At 41.0% G+C, this 21,883-nt stretch overlaps 2 protein-coding genes across 6 annotated transcripts; one reads left to right on the top strand and one right to left on the bottom strand.

The window, feature by feature from the left end:
* Nucleotides 1–801: 801 nt before the first annotated feature.
* Nucleotides 802–7,493, bottom strand: LOC112227864 (all trans-polyprenyl-diphosphate synthase PDSS1). Of its 3 annotated transcripts, XM_024392830.2 has the most exons (11): nucleotides 7,299–7,493; nucleotides 6,073–6,128; nucleotides 4,271–4,406; nucleotides 3,985–4,115; nucleotides 3,438–3,579; nucleotides 3,058–3,169; nucleotides 2,661–2,770; nucleotides 2,481–2,561; nucleotides 2,266–2,379; nucleotides 2,003–2,083; nucleotides 802–1,778 (listed from the first exon to the last, which is right to left on the bottom strand). In XM_024392830.2, the coding sequence occupies exons 1-11, from the start codon at nucleotides 7,449–7,451 to the stop codon at nucleotides 1,638–1,640; spliced, it is 1,257 nt and encodes a 418-aa protein (XP_024248598.1). In that variant the 5' UTR covers nucleotides 7,452–7,493; the 3' UTR covers nucleotides 802–1,637. The 3 variants fall into 3 exon arrangements, with proteins under 3 accessions (XP_024248598.1, XP_024248599.1, XP_024248600.1); XM_024392831.2 differs by lacking the exon at nucleotides 2,266–2,379; XM_024392832.2 differs by lacking the exons at nucleotides 4,271–4,406; nucleotides 6,073–6,128; nucleotides 7,299–7,493 and adding an exon at nucleotides 3,781–3,839.
* A 27-nt stretch (nucleotides 7,494–7,520) lies between these two features.
* On the top strand, nucleotides 7,521–21,147 carry LOC112227863 (protein adenylyltransferase SelO, mitochondrial). Of its 3 annotated transcripts, none has more exons than XR_006080318.1 (19): nucleotides 7,521–8,050; nucleotides 8,162–8,280; nucleotides 8,433–8,561; nucleotides 8,707–8,771; nucleotides 8,891–8,947; nucleotides 9,260–9,358; nucleotides 12,376–12,443; nucleotides 13,011–13,098; nucleotides 13,340–13,409; nucleotides 17,400–17,472; nucleotides 17,738–17,821; nucleotides 18,425–18,554; nucleotides 18,733–18,777; nucleotides 18,905–18,986; nucleotides 19,146–19,238; nucleotides 19,456–19,535; nucleotides 20,179–20,315; nucleotides 20,435–20,514; nucleotides 20,685–20,703. XR_006080318.1 is itself a non-coding variant. In XM_024392827.2 (19 exons), the coding sequence occupies exons 1-19, from the start codon at nucleotides 7,828–7,830 to the stop codon at nucleotides 20,805–20,807; spliced, it is 1,752 nt and encodes a 583-aa protein (XP_024248595.1). In that variant the 5' UTR covers nucleotides 7,523–7,827; the 3' UTR covers nucleotides 20,808–21,147. The 3 variants fall into 3 exon arrangements, 2 of the variants coding, with proteins under 2 accessions (XP_024248596.1, XP_024248595.1); XM_024392827.2 differs by having other exon boundaries at nucleotides 7,523–8,050; nucleotides 20,179–20,222; nucleotides 20,685–21,147; XM_024392828.2 differs by lacking the exon at nucleotides 18,733–18,777 and having other exon boundaries at nucleotides 7,522–8,050; nucleotides 20,179–20,222; nucleotides 20,685–21,147.
* Nucleotides 21,148–21,883: the final 736 nt, after the last annotated feature.

Genomic DNA, 21,883 nt, shown 5'->3' with positions numbered 1-21,883 from the left:
AACTATGATCCCTTACTGATGTCACCTGTTAAATCTACTTCAAATCAGTGTAGGGGAAGAGGCCGGTTAAAGAAGGATTTTTAAGCCTCGAGACAATGATTGTGTGTGTGTGCCATTCAGAGGGTGAATGGGCAAGACAAAAATGTGTCTTTGAAAGGGGTATGGTAGTAGGTGCCAGGCACAGCGGTTTGAATGTGTCAAGATCGGCAACTCTGCTGGGTTTTTCACGGTCAAACAGTTACCCGTGTGTGTCAAGAATGGTACACCACCCAAAGACACCCAGTCAACTTGACAGAGCTGTGGGAAGCATTCGAGTCAACATCCCTGTGTAACTCTTTCGAAACCTTGCAGAGTCCATGCCCCGACAAATTGAGGCTGTTCTGAGGGCAAAAAGGGGTTGCAACTCAATGTTAGGAAAATAGTTCTGAATGTTTTGTAAACACATGAAATTGTTCAAGGTGAACCAGCTAGCGTGATAAACAGTGCTGACAATTCCATTTGGGATAGCTCACTAAATTATATAGCCAACATTTTGTCTACATTGATAGTTACAATAACCAAAGAGGATAAACAAATAATTAGTGAAACCATTGGATGTTGCATGCAATTTCAATGTTGTTCGAGTTCCTTTTGTGTTTCAGCAAATTTGCTTGAGATAATCTCACTAAAACTGCATCCATGTTGCTTGACATTGGCGGTTCTTGGGAACGCCCGCCCACTCAGCCTACTAGCTCCCCGCCCACTGACTCAATCTTTTCGTACTTCCTGGTGGTAGTTTGACATAAAAGAATTTAAAAAAAATTCTCAAACTTTAAAATATTGTGGGTGATGTTTCAGTCACTCAAAAGGCTGCGTTACATGGGAATCAGAATGACTGTTTGGGACCTTTAAGCACTTGTGACAGGAATTACCTACAATAGAACATTCTCCAATTGACGAGTCACCCTGACAAACGTTTGACATTTGGCCGTTACGGTGCGGACTGCGGGCGGATCTTCGAGCAAGGTCTTAATACAGATCCACACACACAATAATGATACTCATCATGGAATTACAATGATTCTGCAGGGTCCATCCCGCCCCAAGCATCACGTGTAATAACAACCGCCTTTGATGACCAAATACAGCTTGTTTACACTGAAAATCATGTTTCAACAATGATCCTGGAGGGTCCCTGTGCATATAGGTCTGTGTTCATGCCTCATTGACGCGCTATTTTAACGCTTTGTTGAAGTTCAATTGAAGAATAGGTGGGGGGTTGGTTCAGAAACCTGTAGATGCAGGGGTCCTACAGGACTAGCATTAAAAACCACTGGTGTCAATAACATATACTCTTTTCTGTGAGGACCTAAGGGTTTTCCAGAGGAGAGAAAGAAGCCATGGGTAATATGAAGCAGTGCATCTCACTCAAAAGTCAGTCCTGAAGAACCTGTGTATGCACCGTTTAGTTCCAACTTTAACTTATGTTATGTACAAAAAGCTGCATAAACAATGCTCCATCAGGACCCACTGGGAATGTCACTGATGAAACATTAACCACCTTCTCTCCTCATCATCCTGGCATCTAACCCTCCATGGGGAGGGGTGGGGGGGTGGGGGCTTCCACAGGACAGGAAGTGAAGCCTGGGGGTGGGAGCTCACTTGTCGCGGGTGAGGACCATCTCAGTGAGCCTGATGAGGGCGTCCCGTTCTGGGGAGGGCCTGAGCAGGCTGATCTGCCGGATGGCCTCCCGGCAGTAGCTCTGGGCCAGGTAGTTGGTCTGATCCACACCATCACTCTGAGGGAAGGAGAAACCAGGCGGGTGTATTTTATGAAGCCCTTTTTACATCAGCAGTTGTCACAAAGTGCTTTACAGAAACCCAGTATAAAACCCCAAATACTAAGCAATGCAGAGGCAGACAACATAACCGTAGGACCAATAGAATTTCCAGATTATTTTTAAAACACGCAATTCTCACAAAAGGTAGAAATGTGTCCTTCCATCTTCATCAACAGCCTTACCTCCAGGACATACTGCCAGGCCCGATCCACGTCTCCAGTGGTGCTGAACCGCCTCATAATCATAGCATGCAGCTCAGGAAACTAAAGAGGAAACGGTAAAATATACTGTCACAGACTACACAGTTAGGCACATACATTACATACATACCAGTCAGTCATCTAGAAATAGCTATGTTGGACAGTAACTAGAAGAGTTACTCATTTCCCATATGGGGAGCTAAAGGTTGACTGTTCAACTCTCACAATAAACACACAGAACACACCTGTTGACAGGCAAATAAGACTGGTCCGGTTGCCAGGCCCAGCTTAAGGTCTGTAGCCGAAGGCTTTCCTAGCTGGCTGGCGCATGCTGTGAAGTCCAGCACATCATCCACCAGCTAGGCCACACAGAATTAACATTAAGTCAAGTTTAATAACTTCAAATTAAAAGATTATACAACACCCATTCAAGAGGCAAAAGCAAATATCAGAAATGTACCTGAAAGGCGATGCCTACGTTCCTCCCGTACTGAAAGGCTATTTCCTGTACCTCTGGGTCAGAGTTCACCAGAATAGATACCTTGAATGGAAAATGACAGCCAGTCAACACACACCTTTTCAGTTCTGCCCTAGGACTTCCTGAAAGTCTGTTATTATTGTGGAGATAGAACGTACATACTGCTTTACAACTGTTCGCTATAAGACTGGCAGTCTTCTTGAAGCTCTTCTCGAGGTAGTGCTTGAATCTCTCGCTCTCGTTCTCCTTGGAGCCCAGCTGCATGAATTCCCCTGGAACATCAACAAATATGTTAGTGTGAACAGAGACAGTGTTTCCTATACGCTTTGGTAATCTTGAACATTGATTACTCATTTCCCCTTACAAAACAGTCTTAACTGTAACAGGGCGGGTAATGGTGATAAGCAAACAGAAAACTCAAAGTGTAGTTCTGGTAAAGTGTACAGTAACTGAAACAGCCAAGGAAACAGATAAAAATGAACTGTTTGAACTGAAACGGACTGCATATCTTGTGCAACGCAACAACGATACTACGCAACATACTTGTTTGGGTCCTTACCTCGCACCAGATCCTCTATGACCTGAGACAGCACTGACACCACTGTGTTGTTGCCGATACGGGCCAGAGCCATGGAGGCTGCCGAGAGGATGAAATCTCCAGCTAAAATGGCCTGGGAGAGTTAAGAGAACACATGATTAATAAAACCAAACAGTCATACGATCTCACAACTAGGGTGTATTAGTTTATCATAAGACGCATTACAAACGTTGTTAGTCTTGCATTTTTTTTCAAGACTACTTGGGCCATTTCATATGACCATTTCCCTCAATAACATGAACTGCATATGTTGTAGTTGAATTGCTTAGTGTAGTGTGTAATATGACACCATGACTGGCTACTCCTAACAGACAAAACCCAGGTCGGGGGACTCCGCTCACCTTTCGCTCCCCCCACACTTCGTTGATGGTGGTCTTCCCCCTCCGCTTGTCCGAGCCATCGATGACATCATCGTGGACCAGGCTGGCGGTGTGGATCATTTCAGAGATCATAGCTATGGACCGCTGACCTGGGAGCAGATCTCTACACAGACAGACAGAACTACATAGTCACACCTATTGGTTCAATAGACAATCACTGATAAGGGCAGCCTGAATAAATACTTTTATGAAATGGTTATTGCAATGAAATAGCATGGGCATGACTCATTTCAACTGTAATAGCCTACATCCATCTCCGGCAATGAAGTCATAAACAGCAATCATAGGGTACAGCCTATCTTACCTTTCTAAAAATGTGCATTCTCCCCAGTCACTTGTGCCAAGTGGTTCCTGGTGTGTGTGCTAGATAGATACATTTCATTAGCATAGTTTCTCACCCAAGTCTGCCTCCTGTACACCATTAGGCTACTTACTACCAGGTATGTATGTACCTAGTATCCATTCTGCCTACCTAGTTAACTGCACTATACCCAGGATAATATCTTACCCGTCTCTGTTGCTGTGAATATTGCAGGCCCGGGCCATCAGCACCACTATCATTGGTCGGAAGGCCTTGCCCTTCCCGTCAAAGTAGTAGTCACATAAGGACTTCAGCTCTGATTTGGACACAAAAAGCTCCTGTGAAGAACAGAAAAATCACCTTTATTGGGGTTACGTAACTTTAAAAACCAGTCACAGTAGTCTGAACTGGGCATAGAAGCTAAATGAGACGGAGTAAGAAGCACACGCCACTGTGACCATGCTACATGATGACACCAAGTCAGGCGACTTACCTTTTTAATATCATCATACAAATGGTTCAAGTCTTTTTGGGCTAGTGTGAACGGGTCCTTCAACTTGGCATCACTGTGTATCCTTTTGCAGCAGCAAGGCTTTTGTGTGGGGTAAAGCAACCTTGATTTGTGCCTACTGTAAAATAAATATGCACAAGTATATATAACAATTATCACATCTATATACAGTGCCAGTCAAAAGTTTGGACGCGGCTACTCATTCAAGGGTTCTTTATTGTAGAATAATAGTGAAGACTTCAAAACTATGAAATAACACATATGGAATCATGGTAAAAGACCAAGTCCATATTATGGCAAGAACAGCTCAAATAAGCAAAGAGAAACAACAGTCCATCATTACTTTAAGACATGAAGGTCAGTCAATCTGGAAAATGTCAAGAACTTTGAAAGTTTCTTCAAGTACAGTCACACAAACCATCAAGCGCCATGATGAAACTGGCTCTCATGAGGACCGCCACAGGAAAGGAAGACCCAGAGTTACCTCTGCTGCTGAGGATAATTTCATAAGAATAACTGCACCTCAGATTACAGCCCAAATAAATGCTTCAGAGTTCAAGTGATGGGTTCTGACTTCTAAACTTGAAATATTGTTAAAATCGTCAGGTATCCTATGGAAATGAGGAGTGCCACAGTCTGCTTTCTACACCAGAAGTTACTGGTTATCTGTAGGAGGAATGTATGTGGTGGAGTCAATTAAGCTTGGAATGTATTGAGTAAAGGAAAGGCCATCACATGGTTGCAGTCACTGATAAGGATGGAGAGCTGTGGATTAGTGAGGAATGGGGGCCGTGGTCAGGTTACATTGAGGGAGGAGGAACACTTTATTACCCACATCACTAAATATGTAATGTTTAGAGGGAAGATATATATATAGACACATCTCAACATCAACTGTTCAGAGACTTCGTGAATTAGGCCTTCATGGTCAAATTACTGCAAAGAAACCACTACTAAAGGACACCAATAAGAAGAGCCTTGCTTGGGCCAAGAAAGACAAGCAATGGACATTAGACCGGTCAAAATCTGTCCTTTAGTCTGATGATTCCAAATTTGAGATTTTTGGTTTCAACCGCCGTGTCTTTGAGACGCAGAGTAGGTGAACGGATGATTTCCGCTTGTGTGGCTCCCACCGTGAAGCATGGAGGAGGAGGTGTGATGGTGCTTAGCTTCTGACACTGTCTGTGATTTATTTAAAATTCAAGGCACACTTAACCAGCATGGCCACCCCAGCATTCTGCAGCGATACACCATCCCATCTGGTTTGCGCTTAGTTGGCCTATCATTTGTTTTTCAAGAGGACAATGACTCAAAACACAAATCCAGGCTGTGTATGGGCTATATGATCAAGAAGGAGAGTGATGAGTGCGTCATCAGATGACCTGGCTTCTACAATCGCTTGGGATGAGTTGGACTGCAGAGTGAAGGAAAAGCAGCCAACAAGTGCTCAGCATGTGGGAACTCCTTCAAGACTGTTGAAAAACATTCCTCATGAAGCTGGTTGAGAGAATGCTAAGAGTGGGCAAAGGTGCCATCAAGGCAAAGGGTGGCTACTTTGAAGAATACATTTATTTTATTTGTTTATCACTTTTTGGTTAATACATGATTCCATATGTTCCATTTCATAGTTCTGATGTCTTCACTATTACTCTACAATGTAGAAAATAGTCAAAATAAATAAAAACCCTTGAATAAGTAGGTGTCCAAATTTTTGAGTGGTACTGTATATCATATTTCTCTATCTATATAAATTACTGCATATAATATTTCAATCTCAGACTCACCTTGTCAGAATATAGTTGCCTATTGATGTTGTGTCTTCAGGCCTGGAGGATAGTCTCTGAAATAAATTAATGTCACAAATGAATAACCTGAGCACAACAACTTAAGCACATGTAGCCAAACCTTTAGTCAGGCGGGCATTTGACAACTTTTCCTCAAGTTACTTATTAAGGACATGATGTCATTGTGAGGTAGCCTAGTTTAGGTTATTCTAGGCTATGAACCACATACTCTTGACCAAGCAATGTAGGCTACCCACTGACAGTTCTGTCTAGTAACAACATGGTAGGATTGGGTGATATTTGGGGAGACCTCTATGATAAACTACTCCAAATGTTGCAATATCCGATATAATCGTTTTGCTCCGTTAATGACTAGATAAATCCAGACTTTATTATATCATAAATAAGCAAACAGACTGCAGTCGCGTTCTTATTAAATAATCTTACAAAACAAAAACAAGGTTTAGGTCATTCACTTCATTTTCAACATATTTGATACAGCCTAATTTATAAAACTGCACATTGTTTATTTGTGAATTTCAGATTGAGCAGGGTTATTCAACTCTTACCCTACGAGGTCCAGAACATGCTGGTTATGTGTTCTACCTGATAATTCATTCCACCCACCTGGTGTCCCAGGTCTAAATCAGTCCCTGGTTAGATGGGAATGACGAAAAAACAAAGTGGAGCTGGCTGAGTTTGAGGGGAATAAAGTATAGTCTTCTCCATGACGATATATCGTCAGTGTGAAATATTATGATATTATTAGATTTAATCATACATCGGCCCAACCCAACAACCTAGTGTCCCTTCTGAACTAAAAGAGATAAGCCAGTGAGAAAAATCAAGTGCAAGGCTTGGTACAGTGTAGCCCTGCAATGACATGAATTGTCTTGACCTTTAGCTAAACTGAGAATGCATAACAAACCAGCAAGATATGGCTAGCTAGAAATCCAAACCATCTTGTCATATAGCAACAATCTTCACTGTAACTATATATACAAAACCAATGTCCTTCATAACATATATGTTTTTAGTTCGCTACAACAACTGGAATAAAGTGAACTAAACTGGACTAAATCCCAATATAGCTACACCAGTCAAGCTACAACTCATTAATAAGATCAGCTTGCAAATTCTGTGTTATATACTGGTTGACCTTGATTGGGTTGACAGCACTCCCGCCCGGCGAAATCTTGGCACTGACACGGGCGCACGTTACCTACCTCCTTTCCCGAGCCAGCGACGGCCCCCGTTCCTCGCAAAGACAAAGCAGCAAACGTAGCAGACCTTCCATTTAAACCGCATATGGTTTCTAGTACACTTGTACTCGTAGCGCCTGTAGTCCACCTCCAACAGTGCCTCCACGGTATCGCCATGTTCCTCCACACATTGCTGGAAAATATTACACAATATGACGCCGGAAGCGGAAGAACTCAAATTACGTTGGTTGACGACATGACGTTTTAGAAATCAGGAAGTATTCGACAGCAACAAACAATCCCTGTTTTGTTGTCTTGTAACCTGCTTTAGTAGAGAGTATGCCACTGTCTCACTGTAAAGTTAATGTCTTATGTGATAGTGATGGTCAGGTGCCGCAAAAAGAGGAATGCACGAGATAGTTAAGAAACTTGATAGTCTCTTATGACATATGGATCAAGCAGTGTGGATCTCATCAGAGAGTTAACTAATGGTGACGTTGTAGCCAGCAATCAGCTGTCAGTTTTGCTAGCTAGGTAATTTTGAGTTGCAATAATGGTGATTTACAGTGCCTCAAGCTATGTTCTTTTAGGTTTGGCAAACCTAATCATCATGTCTGCATGTATGGACTATTGTGAAACTATTGAAAGCTGTCACGGTCCTGCTGACACTATGTCAGACCGACAACACTACATTCATGCTTTCAACTTCAACAAGAGTGTGGAGAAACACTTGCACGGTTTGGACCACTTCAAACTATCGTGTAAAAAGCTATTAGGTAAATCCCTCAGAATTGCATTCTTTGTCAACCAAATGCCCAGTAAAGTTTTGACAGTTATTTGCATGATCAAACATATTTGTAAATAACTTTGTTTGACTTTTCTTGCAGAAGCCTTCCCCCTTGACCAAGTGGATGGCATCTTTGTTCGCTCTGTGAAGAACTGCATTTTTTCAGAGTCTGACCCAACCCCACTCAAAGGCCCTCTGAGACTTGTGGCTGTTTCAAAGGTCATTTTGCAAATTACTTCCAGGGACTAGATATTGTCAAGAAATGTGGTTTACAATGGATGTGAATTAACCTAGAATAAGTGTTATAACACTGTCATAACAGCTTAATAGAAGGAGCTACTACATATTCTAATGTAGCTTTGTTTTTCCAGGAGGTCATTGAGGGAATGTTGGGTCTAGATGTTGCAGTGTCCCAGTCAGAGGATTTCCTACAGTACTTCAGTGGTGGTAAACTTTTTCCTGGATCCAGCCCTCTGACACACAGATATGGGGGTCACCAGGTACTGTACCATCTCTATACCATTATTCCTTTTTCATCACTTTTTTTCTGTATCAATTGCTTAGTCCCTCCTAATACCACATTGAACTTTGAAGAACCTACTTGTTTATGACTAAATACTAGTGATGTTTTCTTTATTCTTTTAGTTTGGCTACTGGGCAGGTCAGTTAGGAGATGGCCGAGCACATCTCCTTGGTGAATATACTAGCAGGTCAGTAGAACTGGGAATGGATCCATGACTACACAGAAGGTTGAGGTTGTAATGACAGCATTTCAACCTGCTTTGCCAGCAGGGTACACATGAGTCATCTTGTGTGTGTTCTTTCACAGAAAGGGTGAAAGATGGGAACTCCAGCTCAAAGGCTCAGGAAAGACTCCATATTCAAGGTCAAATCTACACTTTTATATTTTTATAGACCATGACCAACAGGTGTAAAATTTCTAGCCTGACCTAACAGTGAGGCCATATCCCAAATCGACCCCTAGACCCTACGTCCTATGCACTTGTGGAGATATGAGAGGATTTAAGCAATTTGGTAATAGTTCCAGCTTGCTCTCTGATAGGCTAGGAGGAAGTTTTACCGTATTGCTTAGGCCCAACAAATCCTCTCAGATCTCCACAAGTGCGTAGGGTCTAGGGGTTGATTTGGGATTGAGCCCAAGAAAACCTTATGAGAAAGGTTGTCTGTTGTACTACAGGTCAGGAGATGGCCGAGCTGTGGTCCGCTCCTCAGTCAGAGAGTTCCTGTGCAGCGAGGCCATGCACTTTCTGGGTGTTCCTACTAGCAGAGCTGCCAGGTAACCAGGCCAATGAGCTGCTTTGACTGCTGTCTGTCAAACACTACCCTACCATACAATTGTTTGATACAAGAGAGCACTCTGATATACAACTCAAACAGAGTTTTAGCCATAGAGATAGATAGATAAAGGACTCATCTTTACATCTGTGCCATTATACCATCTGTGACAGCATGGGCAGCGCCATTGACGCTACAACCCATAGGAATCCCCACCCAGTTGTCTACTTGACAACTTTAAAACGGTGGATGATGGCAATGTCCCATATCAATGGCAATGTCCATGCTAAAATGGATTATATCCATGATGAGTACCTATCTCTATGGTTTTAGCTCCCTTTCTCTCTCAAAAGAAATCTCACTCCATCCAAAAATCTCAGAAGATAAAAACACAAGACTCCAAAATGACCCCTTCATTGTTCACAATTCAATGCAGATTTAATTGTTTTAGATTGCTGTCTATTCTCAACAATGTAGTCTATGATCTTCTCAGAAAAAAACAACTTTTAATATTAACTTGAATCAGAGTCTAGGGCTAATCCATTGGATAAACAGTGAGAGGCGGGTGCAGATGGCCTAGATTGCTAACATCAACACACAGAACAGACAGGTAGATACAACAGTAGGGTTGGGTTCAGAGGAAGCTGGTGGGAGGAGCTATAGGAGGATGGGCTCATTGTAATGGCTGGAATGGTCAATGGAATGGAGTGAAACATTGTGTTTGGTACCATTTCCATGTGTTTGGTACCATTCCATTGGTTCCATTCCAGCTGTTACAATGAACCTGTCCTCCTATATCTCCTCCCACCAGCCTCCTCTGGCCGTGTTCCTGTCCGACTATATGCGCAGGCGTTGCATTGCATCAACCAATTGTTAACTGCCACGTCATTGACTGTGCAATCAGGCAGCAGGTGGCTATATCATATGATGTGGTTAGCTGATATGTTAAATACCTATCCAAGCGTTATAAGGTCTGGCATGCGTCAGCAATGTAGTCGGGCAGGAACTCAAACTAGGTCTACTCAAGGACCTTTAATGTTATCATTCAGATCACTTCTTCTGTTCCAGCCATCAGCTGTTTCAACATGGTTGAGATCAAATCAAATGTTATTGGTCACATGCAGATGTTATTGCGGATGTAGCGAAATGCTTGTGTTTCTAGCTCCAACTGTGCAGTAATATCTAACAAGTAATATCTAACAATTTCACAACAATACACACAAATCTGAAGTAAAGGAATGTAATTAAGAATATATAAATATTTGGACGAGCAATGCCGGAGCAGCATAGACTAAAATACAGTAGAATAGAATAGAAAACAGTATAGACATATGATATGAGTAATACAAAATATGTCAACATGATTAAAGTGACTAGTGTTCCATTATAAATGTGAGACTGGACATGTTGACAGTTGCTCAATTGGGTATCATCCTTTTGGAGACAGCTAGGGGTCAAGCATGTTTTGGGTTAAGCTTTGAGTGTGGGATCAATGTAAGAGGAGGTATGTAGTGTCGTGTCTTTGGCTATGCCGGATTAAGTGATATGACATGCTATTCTATAAAATAATTTCTCCGAAATTAATATCACCTGATTGAGCTAATCATGCAAATGTAATTAAATGTAATTAACTAGAGAGTCGGGCACCACTAAATAATATTTATAGAGCTGTTATCTTCCGAATGAACTCTTAAAGACCTAGTAATATTTTACATCAATAGCAGTCAATATCAATCGTCATCTTAATTCAGTCTCATCTGAAAGTTGTAAATTCTTGGTTATCTGCATGAACCCTGGCTAACAATTTGAATCAGCAATACAAAATTGGGTTTAATTATTTATTTACTAAATACCTAACTAATCACACATAATTACACATACACATAATTAAATCATAACTTGATTATAAATTACGTCATAAAGGAAAACGTCCCTAGCGGGCGGAACAGATATGACAGCTTGTTACACAAAGGAAAAGGGCTGAGTTTGAGTGAAAGAGCGGGAAGACTGAGGGACACAGGGAGAAGCTGTGCTATCGTAAATACAGTATCTGATGCATTCTAAATTACCGCCCATTTGGAAAAGGAAAATGCAAAAAATATTTACTCTGAGCTGTGCTTCGGTAGGTTGGTGGTAGTTGGAAGGCTGTGTTGCCAAACCGAGTCCTTTGAAGAATGTCTCTGGTTGTCAATTGGATACGTTGTAGTAACGTCGTTGGGTGATAGACGGGATACTCTGTCTGTTCCTTCCTAACCCTCGTTGCATCTGCTGTTGCTAACTCAACGGCTAGGAGGTATCACTTCTGTAGTGAATAAGAGTTCAAAGTACATACCATTCGCAACCAAAGCTCACGCTGATGTTGGCTTTGTTCGGTAGTTATTATCTGAACCATTCTGACATCGGAACGTCGTCCTACATCCTCGGAACAGGAGGTTATATTGTCGTCAAGGGCTTATATAGGAAGGGAGAGGAGGGCGTGTTTGAAAAGTTTTATAGCCCATGCCCCTTCACAGGGGCGGGCCACTGATTGAGCAGAGCCCTGTCTTATGAAAACCCAATTCTCACATTTTAGAAGCTAAAATCACATTTCATCCCATCACGAATAATTTCATATTCAAATATTTAAATTGAACAACAATTCCATGTGAATCCGATAACTCTGATGTGTAGACTTTCTACTGTAGAGTTTATATCATCTTATCATTGATGAGAATGTCTCAGATGACAACCGAACTGACATCATTTTCATTAAGTACCACCGCATATGTTCAATTGGTCGGATTACCAGAATATAGTTAATTTCCCCCCACCTTCTGATGTTCCCAGAATCTCTATGTTAACCAACGTTTTTGCAAATGTAACAACAGTAGGGTAGAGAGAGGAAAAAGGATGGGAAGAGGTATTTATGACTGTCATAAACCTATCCCCCAGGCCAACGCCATGACTGTAGTGTTGGTTGCTATGCAGACATTTTTCAGTTTATTCTTTGTTGTAAAATGTGTTGCTTTTATCTCCAAGCCTTATTGTAAGTGAAGAGGCAGTGTGGAGGGACCAGTTCTACAATGGGAAAGTAAAGAAGGAGAGAGGTAAGGGCGTGACAAGATCAGCTATGTCCTTACTCTCTATCTTAAGGGCAACCTCGCCTTTTGCTACTCAATGTGCAGACTCATGCACACATTGACGTAATTGTACTGTTCTCATAGATTTTTATAGGTTAAATGTTATTTCTAAGTTAATCGTTTTTTATTCATCTGAAGCATGTAAATAATGTGTAACCTAAAAGTATGAAATATTAGTATTTAAAAAAATATATATATACAGTATGTTATTTGGCACTGTTGACTGGTTTGACCCAGGGATTTTTACATTTTTACTTATGATACTTCATATGGCAAAAGCGTGTGCCAAGCCATGTTTTCTTGCACTGACACTCCCACTTGTCTTTTCTTACTAGCAAGAACTTTGCTGATAGCATCTTTATTGTGGAAAAATGTGCTTACTGTGAGATATGAGATATGTGGTTGATTAACCTAGCTATCTTAAGATGAATGCGCCAACTGTAAGTCGCACTGGATAAGAGCGTCTGCTAAATGACTCAAATGTAAATGTATATTTCCCCTTCCTGCCGTAATCTCTGGATGCTCTCCCCCCAGGAGCGGTTGTCCTGCGGCTGGCCACGTCATGGTTCCGGATCGGATCATTGGAGGTTCTGGCTAAAGCTGAAGAACTTGACCTTTTAAGGTTAGCATACACAGATCTTCTTTTTTTGTGAACAACTATTTATTTGACTTATTTCTTTCCTCGTGAAGGGCTCAGATCATAGACAGGTGTGTATACATAATAACATTCAAAAGAATACAGAAACAAAGAATTAACATACTGTATCAGAATACACATATTATAAATGGATCACCGTGAAATTGACAGCTGGAGTGTATAGGGAATCTTTCTAACTCTGGACATGAAATGTTTTCATTTTCAGGAAACTGTTGGACTTTGTGATACAGGAGCATTTTCCTTCCATTGATTCAAATGATCCAGGCAAGTATTTGGTGAGTGATGAGAAGTCTATTTTCAATGTTTGTGTTTTTTCTACATTTTCAATAGGCCTATTTTATAATCATGAGGGGAAAACTAAACCTCATTATTAGTTACACTAATGCTCTGTTGAAAAGACCTGTAAAAACAACAGCATACAGTGCCTTCGGGAAAGTATTCAGACCCCTTGACTTTTTCCACATTTTGTTACGTTACAGCCTTATTCTAAAAGTTATGAAATAGTTTTTTCCCCTCATCAATCTACACACACTACCCCATAATGTCAAAGCAAAAACATATATATATTTTTTCGGAAAACCCCCCCCCCAAAAAAAAAACAGATATTACATTTACATAAGTATTCAGACCCTTTACTTAGTACTTTGTTGATGCACCTTTGGCAGTGATTACAGCATCGAGTCTTCTTGGGTATGACGCTACAATCTTCTCTGCAGATCCTCTCAAGTTCTGTCAGGTTGGATGGGGAGCGTCTCTGCACAGCTATTTTCAGGTCTCTCCAGAGATGTTCAATCGGGTTCAAGTCCGGGCTCTGGCAAGGCCACTCAAGGACATTCAGACACTTCTCCCGAAGCCACTCCTGCGTTGTCTTGGTTGTGTGCTTAGGGTCGTTGTCCTGTTGGCAGGTAAACCTTCGTCCCAGTCTGAGGTCCTGAGTGCTCTGGAGCAGATTTTCATTCAGGATCTCTCTGTACTTTACTCCGTTCATCTTTCCCTCGAACCTGGCTAGTCTCCCAGTCCATGCCGCTGAAAAACATCCCCACAGCATGATGCTGCCACCACCATGCTTCACCGTAGGGATGGTGCCAGGTTTCCTCCAGATGTGACGCTTGGCATTCAGGCCGAAGTTTTCAATATTGGTTTCATCAGACCAGAGAATCTTGTTTCTCATGGTCTGAGAGTCTGTAGGTGCCTTTTGGCAAACTCCAAGGAGTGGCTTCCATCTGGCCACTCTACCACCTTGATTGCTCAGTTTGGCTGGGCAGCCAACTCTATGAAGTCTTGATGGTTCCAAATGTCTTCCATTTCAGAATGATGGAGGCTACTATGTTCTTGGGGATTCTCAATCCTGCAGAAATGTCTTGGTACCCTTCCCTAGATCTCTGCCTCCACACTAGTAGTGTGAAGTACAAAAGTAAAAATACTTTAAAGTACTACTTAAGTATTTTGGGGGGTATCTGTACTTTACTTTGCTATTTATCTTTTTGACAAATTTGACTTTACTACATTCTTAAAGAAAATAATGTACTTATAACTCCATCCATTTTCCCTGACACCCAAAAGTACTCGTTACATTTTGAATGCTTAGCAGGAAAAGAAAATGGTCCAATTCACAAACTTATCAAGCGAACATCCCTGGTCATCCCTACTGCCGCTGATCTGGTGGACTCACTAAACACAAATGCTTTGTTTGTCTGAGTGATGGAGTGTGCCCCTGGCCATACATAAATAAATAAAAAACAAGAATAGTGCCATATGGTTATCTTAATATAAGGAATTTGAAATGATACTTGATACTTAAGTATGTTTTAGCAATTACATTTACTTTTGATACTTAAGTATATTTTAAACCAAATGCTTTCAGACTTACTCAAGTAGTATTTTTGAGTAATTTTCTATGAAGGTATCTTTACTTTTACTCAAGTATGACAATTGGGTACTTCTTCCACCACTGCTTGACACAATCCTGTCTCAGAGTTCTACGGACAATTCCTTCGACCTCATGGCTTAGTTTTTGCTCTGACATGCACTGTCAACTGTGGGACCTTATATAGACAGTTGTGTGCCTTTCCAAATCATGTCCAGTCAATTGAAATTACCACAGGTGGACTCCAATCAAGTTGTAGAAACATCTCAAGGATGATCAATGGAAACAGGATGCACCTGAGCTCAATTTCGAGTCTCATAGCAAAGGGTCTGAATACTTATGTAAATAAGATATTTCTGTTTTCGCTTTGTCCTTATGGGGTATTGTGTGTATATTGCTGAGGCAAATGTTTTATACATTTGTAATACATTTTAGAATACGACTGTAACGTAACAAAATGTGGAAAAAGTCAAGGGGTCTAAATACTTTTCCGAGAGCATTGTAGCTCACTCTAGGACTGATGTGACTTTATCACGCTGGGCATTGGAAATGAATGACCTGAATACTCAAAAAATAAAATGCCTCTAATTATTTCTGAACCTCTCTTCATCATCTTGGCCTACAATGGTCTAATTTGCCTTTGAGCTTTGTTAATAATTGACATTTAGGCTTAGATACAGTGGGGCAAAAAAGTATTTAGTCAGCCACCAATTGTGCAAGTTCTCCCACTTAAAAAGATGAGAGAGGCCTGTAATTTTCATCATAGGTACACTTCAACTATGACAGACAAAATGAGAAAGAAAATCCAGGATTTGTTTGATTTATTGATTTATTTGCAAATTATGGTGGAAAATAAGTATTTGGTCACCTACAAACAAGCAAGATTTCTGGCTCTCACAGACCTTTAAGAGGCTCCTCTGTCCTCCACTCATTACCTGTATTAATCACCTGTTTGAACTTGTTATCAGTATAAAAGACACCTGTCCACAACCTCAAACAGTCACACTCCAAACTCCACTATGGCCAAGACCAAAGAGCTGTCAAAGGACACCAGAAACAAAATTGTAGACCTGCACCAGGCTGGGAAGACTGAATCTGCAATAGGTAAGCAGATTGGTTTGAAGAAATCAACTGTGGGAGCAATTATTAGGAAATTGAAGACATACAAAGACCACTGATAATCTCCCTCGATCTGGGGCTCCATGCAAGATCTCACCCCATGGGGTCAAAATGATCACAAGAAGTGAGCAAAAATGAGCAAAAATCCCAGAACCACACGGGGGACCTAGTGAATGACCTGCAGAGAGCTGGGACCAAAGTAACAAATCCTACCATCAGTAACACACTACGCCGCCAGGGACTCAAATCCTGCAGTGCCAGACGTGTCCCCCTGCTTAAGCCAGTACATGTCCAGGCCCGTCTGAAGTTTGCTAGAGAGCATTTGGATGATCCAGAAGAAGATTGGGAGAATGTCATATGGTCAGATGAAAACAAAATAGAACTTTTTGGTAAAAACTCAACTCGTCGTGTTTGGAGGACAAAGAATGCTGAGTTGCATCCAAAGAACACCATACCTACTGTGAAGCATGGGGGTGGAAACATCATGCTTTGGGGCTGTTTTTCTGCAAAGGGACCAGGACGACTGACCCGTGTAAAGGAAAGAATGAATGGGGCCATATATCGTGAGATTTTGAGTGAAAACCTCCTTCCATCAGCAAGGGCATTGAAGATGAAACGTGGCTGGGTCTTTCAGCATGACAATGACCCCAAACACACCGCCCGGGCAACGAAGGAGTGGCTTCATAAGAAGCATTTCAAGGTCCTGGAGTGGCCTAGCCAGTCTCCAGATCTCAACCCCATAGAAAATCTTTGGAGGGAGTTGAAAGTCCGTGTTGCCCAGCAACAGCCCCAAAACATCACTGCTCTAGAGGAGATCTGCATGGAGGAATTGGCCAAAATACCAGCAACAGTGTGTGAAAACCTTGTGAAGACTTACAGAAATCGTTTGACCTCTGTCATTGCCAACAAAGGGTATATAACAAAGTATTGAGATAAACTTTTGTTATTGACCAATACTTATTTTCCACCATAATTTGCAAATAAATTCATAAAAAATCCTACAATGTGATTTTCTGGATTTTTTTTTTCTCCTTTTGTCTGTCAAAGTTGAAGTGTACCTATGATGAAAATTACAGGCCTCCCTCATCTTTTTAAGTGGGAGAACTTGCACAATTGTTGGCTGACTAAATACTTTTCTGCCACACTGTACACTACTTAACTACTACTTACCGGATCAATGATCTAAGTATATAATGCTCAAACATTACATATTTTATACTGAACATGTGTCAATCTGTATATTTTTGTGCATGCTGATTTTTGTTGTATGTGGCCTCAGATATTTTACTCCAGGGTTGTGAATGAGACCGCTCACCTCATTGCCCAGTGGATGTCTGTTGGCTTTGCACATGGTGAGTGGTACTTCTTATGACAAATTACTGCACTTCAGAAAAATTATGCACTTGAATCCAATCAAATTTGATATTGGCGTTATCGGTCACAATTACGATATTAGGAGCAGTTTACAAGTCCAAATACACTCTTCTTAGTGATTTATGAGAAATACGAATCTGTGAAATGGCACTATTCTAACATGCAGTATGCACATAATTCCATTCTGTTCATACTGTACGGTGGTTAACTTTGTGTTTATATAGTATTTCATTACCCTAACAGGAGTATGCAACACTGATAACTTCAGCCTACTGTCTATCACCATTGACTACGGACCGTTTGGCTTTATGGAAGCCTACAACCCAAGTATGTACATTCATGCATATACTGCCCTTTCAGGACATATTGATATCTAATGTTATTCATATTGGCCCACTGTTTCTGTCATTTTGTACCTACAGGTTTCTATTTATTTTTCATATGTTGAACAGAATGCCTGTTGGTAGCCGATTTGTTTTTACAGTAGCGAAGAAGTGAAGAGAAACCTTCATATCACTTATTTTGATTAAAGCTTACTTGGTACGCGTGTAACTTGCGTTAGCGCAACGACTGGACATCTATGGTAACTGCTAGCGTGTTTGTAGATATCATAGACTTCCAGTCATTGCACTAACACTAGTTAGCATTGGCTTGCGAAACTACCTCTAACTTCATTCATACTGAATGCAGAGACATAAAAATGGTATCCATGAGTTTATCTGGCTCTGGGGAGGTGAATATGAATCCCGAAGTATCCCTTTAATGTTTAGGTATCACATATCATGTAAGCTTTAATCAAATAAGTGATAAGAGTAGTGTGCAGGTTTATTTTGTCTTTGAAGAGGTCGTAATTTTACCACATACCTGCAATGAGAAGTGCTTTTTGGAATTTGAATCACTAGTGTTGAAGTAGGAAACTGATATTTTCAGATTTTGTCCCCAACACATCTGATGAGGAGGGGAGGTACAGTATCGGAGCTCAGGCCAATGTTGGTCTGTTCAACCTGGAGAAACTCCTAGAAGCCCTAACTCCAGTGCTGACCATAGAACAGAGGCAAGGGTAAGCATGGGAAGGGTTATACGAACTGTTCTGACAAGTATATTTTTAACCAATTCTGAAATGTGATATCGGTTTACACGTCAGAAAAGTACATCATTACTTTCCCATGACATTTGTTTGTCAAAGGATGTTGGGGAGTGTACACTGTGACAGTACATTGTTTTTTAAATTTTTTAAGGGCTGGGCTAGTACTGAAAAGGTACCCACATATATACCAGATGAGGTAATTTATCTCCCTCTCTCTCTCTCCCTCTCTCTCTCTCTAAATTTCTCTGGGTTGTGTGTGCATTTGAATATGTCTGTAAGTTCCCTTTTTCCTCCAAATATTATGATCAACTTTATCATTCCAGGTTTCACAAACTGTTCAAGGCAAAGTTAGATTTACTTGGCGAGGAGGAGGAGGATGAATATCTCATTGCATTTCTGCTTAAGGCAAGTGGTTCATTGCTCTAAGATTCCGTGTGTGTGTGTCCATCTCTGACCCTGTGAGTAACCCTTTGACCTGATGTTGGTATATTGTCCCTGTCCAGTGCATTTTATTGGCTGTCTTTCTCTCTCTCCTGTGTCTCTGATTGGCTTCATCCTCCTCAGCTGATGGAGGAGACAGGTGCAGACTTCACCATGACCTTCAGACAGCTGAGTGAAGCCTCAATGCAGCAGCTTCACAACATGTCCAACTTAAAGGTCATACATATTGCTTATTAACCCTCTACAAACAATCACAAGAGAATGTACTACTGACTAACAACTACATTATAGGGGTAATCTGCAATTGCCACATCAATTTTTTGACTTTTTAAAAGAGTTATATATAGCCATTGATTCCTGAAGATGCATTGTTTTTCAAATTGTAGATTGCCCCTTAAAGAACTAAAGTCCTCTCCTCTTTCATCCCTGTTAGGTGATGTGGGCCCTGCAGAACCTGGCTTCGCATAAGATGTACCCCGAGTGGGTCAGCATGTATCTGCATAGATTAAAAAGGTATGTACAATAGGAATGCACTGTTATCATACATTTGGTTAATATGCTTTTTATGACCTCAGTTTCTCCCAAATATTCTGATGACTCATTACTCAACTGTGTCCCATATTTGGGGGACTTTGAGCAGTTCTGCAAAGCTTCCAACTGGCATTTTACAAAACGCTCTGTGAACGTCGTTGGGTCCCATGTTTTAAAATAGTGCCGATATTATACCGTCACTAAGTATGATCATGTTTATTTTAGTTAAGAAATGTGAAATATTCTAGTAAGTGGTTTGATTGTTACTATATTTTGAAAGCATTTGTCATTTCTAGCCCCATTGCCCAACTTTTGTTGAATTGGAAGAATTTTTATGATTTTTCATATTATTGATGCAATGTCATTGAGCTTGTGTCCTCTAAAGTGGGTACACCTCAGCAATGTATAACTTTTTAGCAGAAAGGAGAGTTCCAGACCCTTCTAAAACTATGCAATATTACCAGTTATTGTTTATGGCCATTCAGGAAAAGTAATTACGTTTGGGTATGTCTCTTTAGGGCAAACGTTTTATTTCTGCCTATCATTTAACTGGCTCGATTAACATTCGTCTCACAGATTCATGGCATAATGTCAGATGATTGATTCTTTGTTTTTAATGGCTCAGGCAGGGAGGTGATTCTGATGAGGATCGTCAACACAGGATGAGAAGTAAGCAGTCGCCACGGGAACGCCGACAGATTGACCTGATAAGCACGCTCCAGTCCTCTGACTGATTATGCAGTCCTCTCCTACTGAATAAGGGCAAGGACGAAAGGGGACCTTTGCAAATAATCTTTAATCTTGTTTGTTATTGAGTTATTTTTGTTGCTTGGTAGAACGAAATAAACCATTTACATCTGAGATGATCAAACTTTCCACAGGGATCAATCCCAGATACGTGCTGCGAAACTGGATGGCAGAGTCTGCAATACGGAAGGCTGAGGGGAATGATTTCTCAGAGGTAAATTGTTTGAACTACATTGAAATACAGGTTGTATTGTATGTAGGATGCAAACAGGCAAAACATTAGTACTTGATTCTGCCACTATTTTGCACTGGACTAAAACAGTACCTGCCACATTTAAAACAACCATAAGATTATCTTTACTTACTATGTACTCTGATCAATAGGTGGAGCTGCTGCAGCGGATACTGGCACAACCCTACCTCACACAGGACGCAGCAGAGGAGGCTGGTTATGCAGCACAACCCCCATGGTGGGCCCAGGGGTTAAATGTCAGCTGTTCATCATGAGGGATGCCTCTGCCCCAATGACAGGACATATATTTGCAGTGTATTCAGAATGTGTTCAGTGCAAAACATTTCTCTTGAACACGTCATTCAGGATAACCAGTATTTGCATTGTTTAGCAACGGATGTTTGACTTTTCACAATTATTTTTCTAGCTATCATGGTGGAACTATACATTTAGTTCAGTGCACAAAAAAAAACATTCATGCAACTGTTGGATGACCAGAACCCTGATTGCTGACCTCATGTGATTCAAGATAAAGGAAAGGGCACAGATGCAATTTTGCAAACACTCATAAAATGTAATGACATTTCATTCATAATACAGTCATGCTGAGCAACATTACCCTTTCATTTTTTATAAAACAGTCTTGCTCCCCTCCAAGGTGCATTTAAACAGTAATACTCTAGCCTTGAGGAAATGCTTCCACTTTTCAACCTCATTCATCCATCACCATACCAGTCTGTCTATATGTATGAAAACTGCATGTGTCTACATTCTGTGGTTAAACAGATATGGGTCCATTTAAAAAAAAAAACCCTATGACAGATTAGAGGGAATCTTAAGCATTTGATAGTGTAAAACTTATTTTCCCTTTGCTATTTTCAAAATACACCCCCCCCCCCTAGGGAATAGGGTGCCATGTGGGACTTAGCCCTTTACCAGCAAATGTTATTGAACACAAGGTGTATAGGTACTTTGTAGAAAGTACAAATAAAAAGAGGGCAGAAGCTCCCGCTCACAGTCCTCCCAAGTATACACAACCAAATGTGAGTAATTTATTGCTCAGAATATACTACATACTGTGGAAAGTGTTTAAATCACTGAGCCATAATTTGGTAGAGGGAACTTCCTTTTTTCCAAAATGAGACACACTTGTTGGGGCTTGGTAAATCTGTTTAGGGTTTGAGACTCCCAGGATGATCAGAGGCAGGTCTGGGTCAATTGAAGTCTCCAGAAATTCAGAGGATGCTAAAAATTCCAGACCAATAACCATGCAGGTTAGAGAATAGGACAAAGCAGTAGAGTAATGTACCCTCCACAGCATGACATATCACATAGGGGAGGTATCAGGAAA

The sequence above is a fragment of the Oncorhynchus tshawytscha genome, linkage group LG29, assembly GCF_018296145.1.
Source record: "Oncorhynchus tshawytscha isolate Ot180627B linkage group LG29, Otsh_v2.0, whole genome shotgun sequence".
NCBI classification, from domain to species: domain Eukaryota; kingdom Metazoa; phylum Chordata; class Actinopteri; order Salmoniformes; family Salmonidae; genus Oncorhynchus; species Oncorhynchus tshawytscha.
The sequence above is the reverse complement of the archived record's forward strand: the minus strand, read 5'-3'. Positions and strand labels throughout refer to the sequence as shown.

Bases quoted from the DNA above. Each gene is read 5' to 3' on its own strand.
- LOC112227864 (XM_024392830.2), bottom strand. From the start codon at position 7,451: ATGGCGATACCGTGGAGGCACTGTTGGAGGTGGACTACAGGCGCTACG. The intron at 3,580-3,984 runs GTAAGATATTAT...CTGTCTGTGTAG, and splicing joins ATTCACAGCAACAGAGACGG to AGATCTGCTCCCAGGTCAGC. The intron at 2,084-2,265 runs GTGTGTTCTGTG...TTTCCTCTTTAG, and splicing joins TCTTATTTGCCTGTCAACAG to TTTCCTGAGCTGCATGCTAT.
- LOC112227863 (XM_024392827.2), top strand. From the start codon at position 7,828: ATGGTGATTTACAGTGCCTCAAGCTATGTTCTTTTAGGTTTGGCAAAC. The intron at 8,948-9,259 runs GTCAAATCTACA...GTTGTACTACAG, and splicing joins GGAAAGACTCCATATTCAAG to GTCAGGAGATGGCCGAGCTG. The intron at 20,223-20,434 runs GTAAGCAGTCGC...AACTTTCCACAG, and splicing joins TCGTCAACACAGGATGAGAA to GGATCAATCCCAGATACGTG.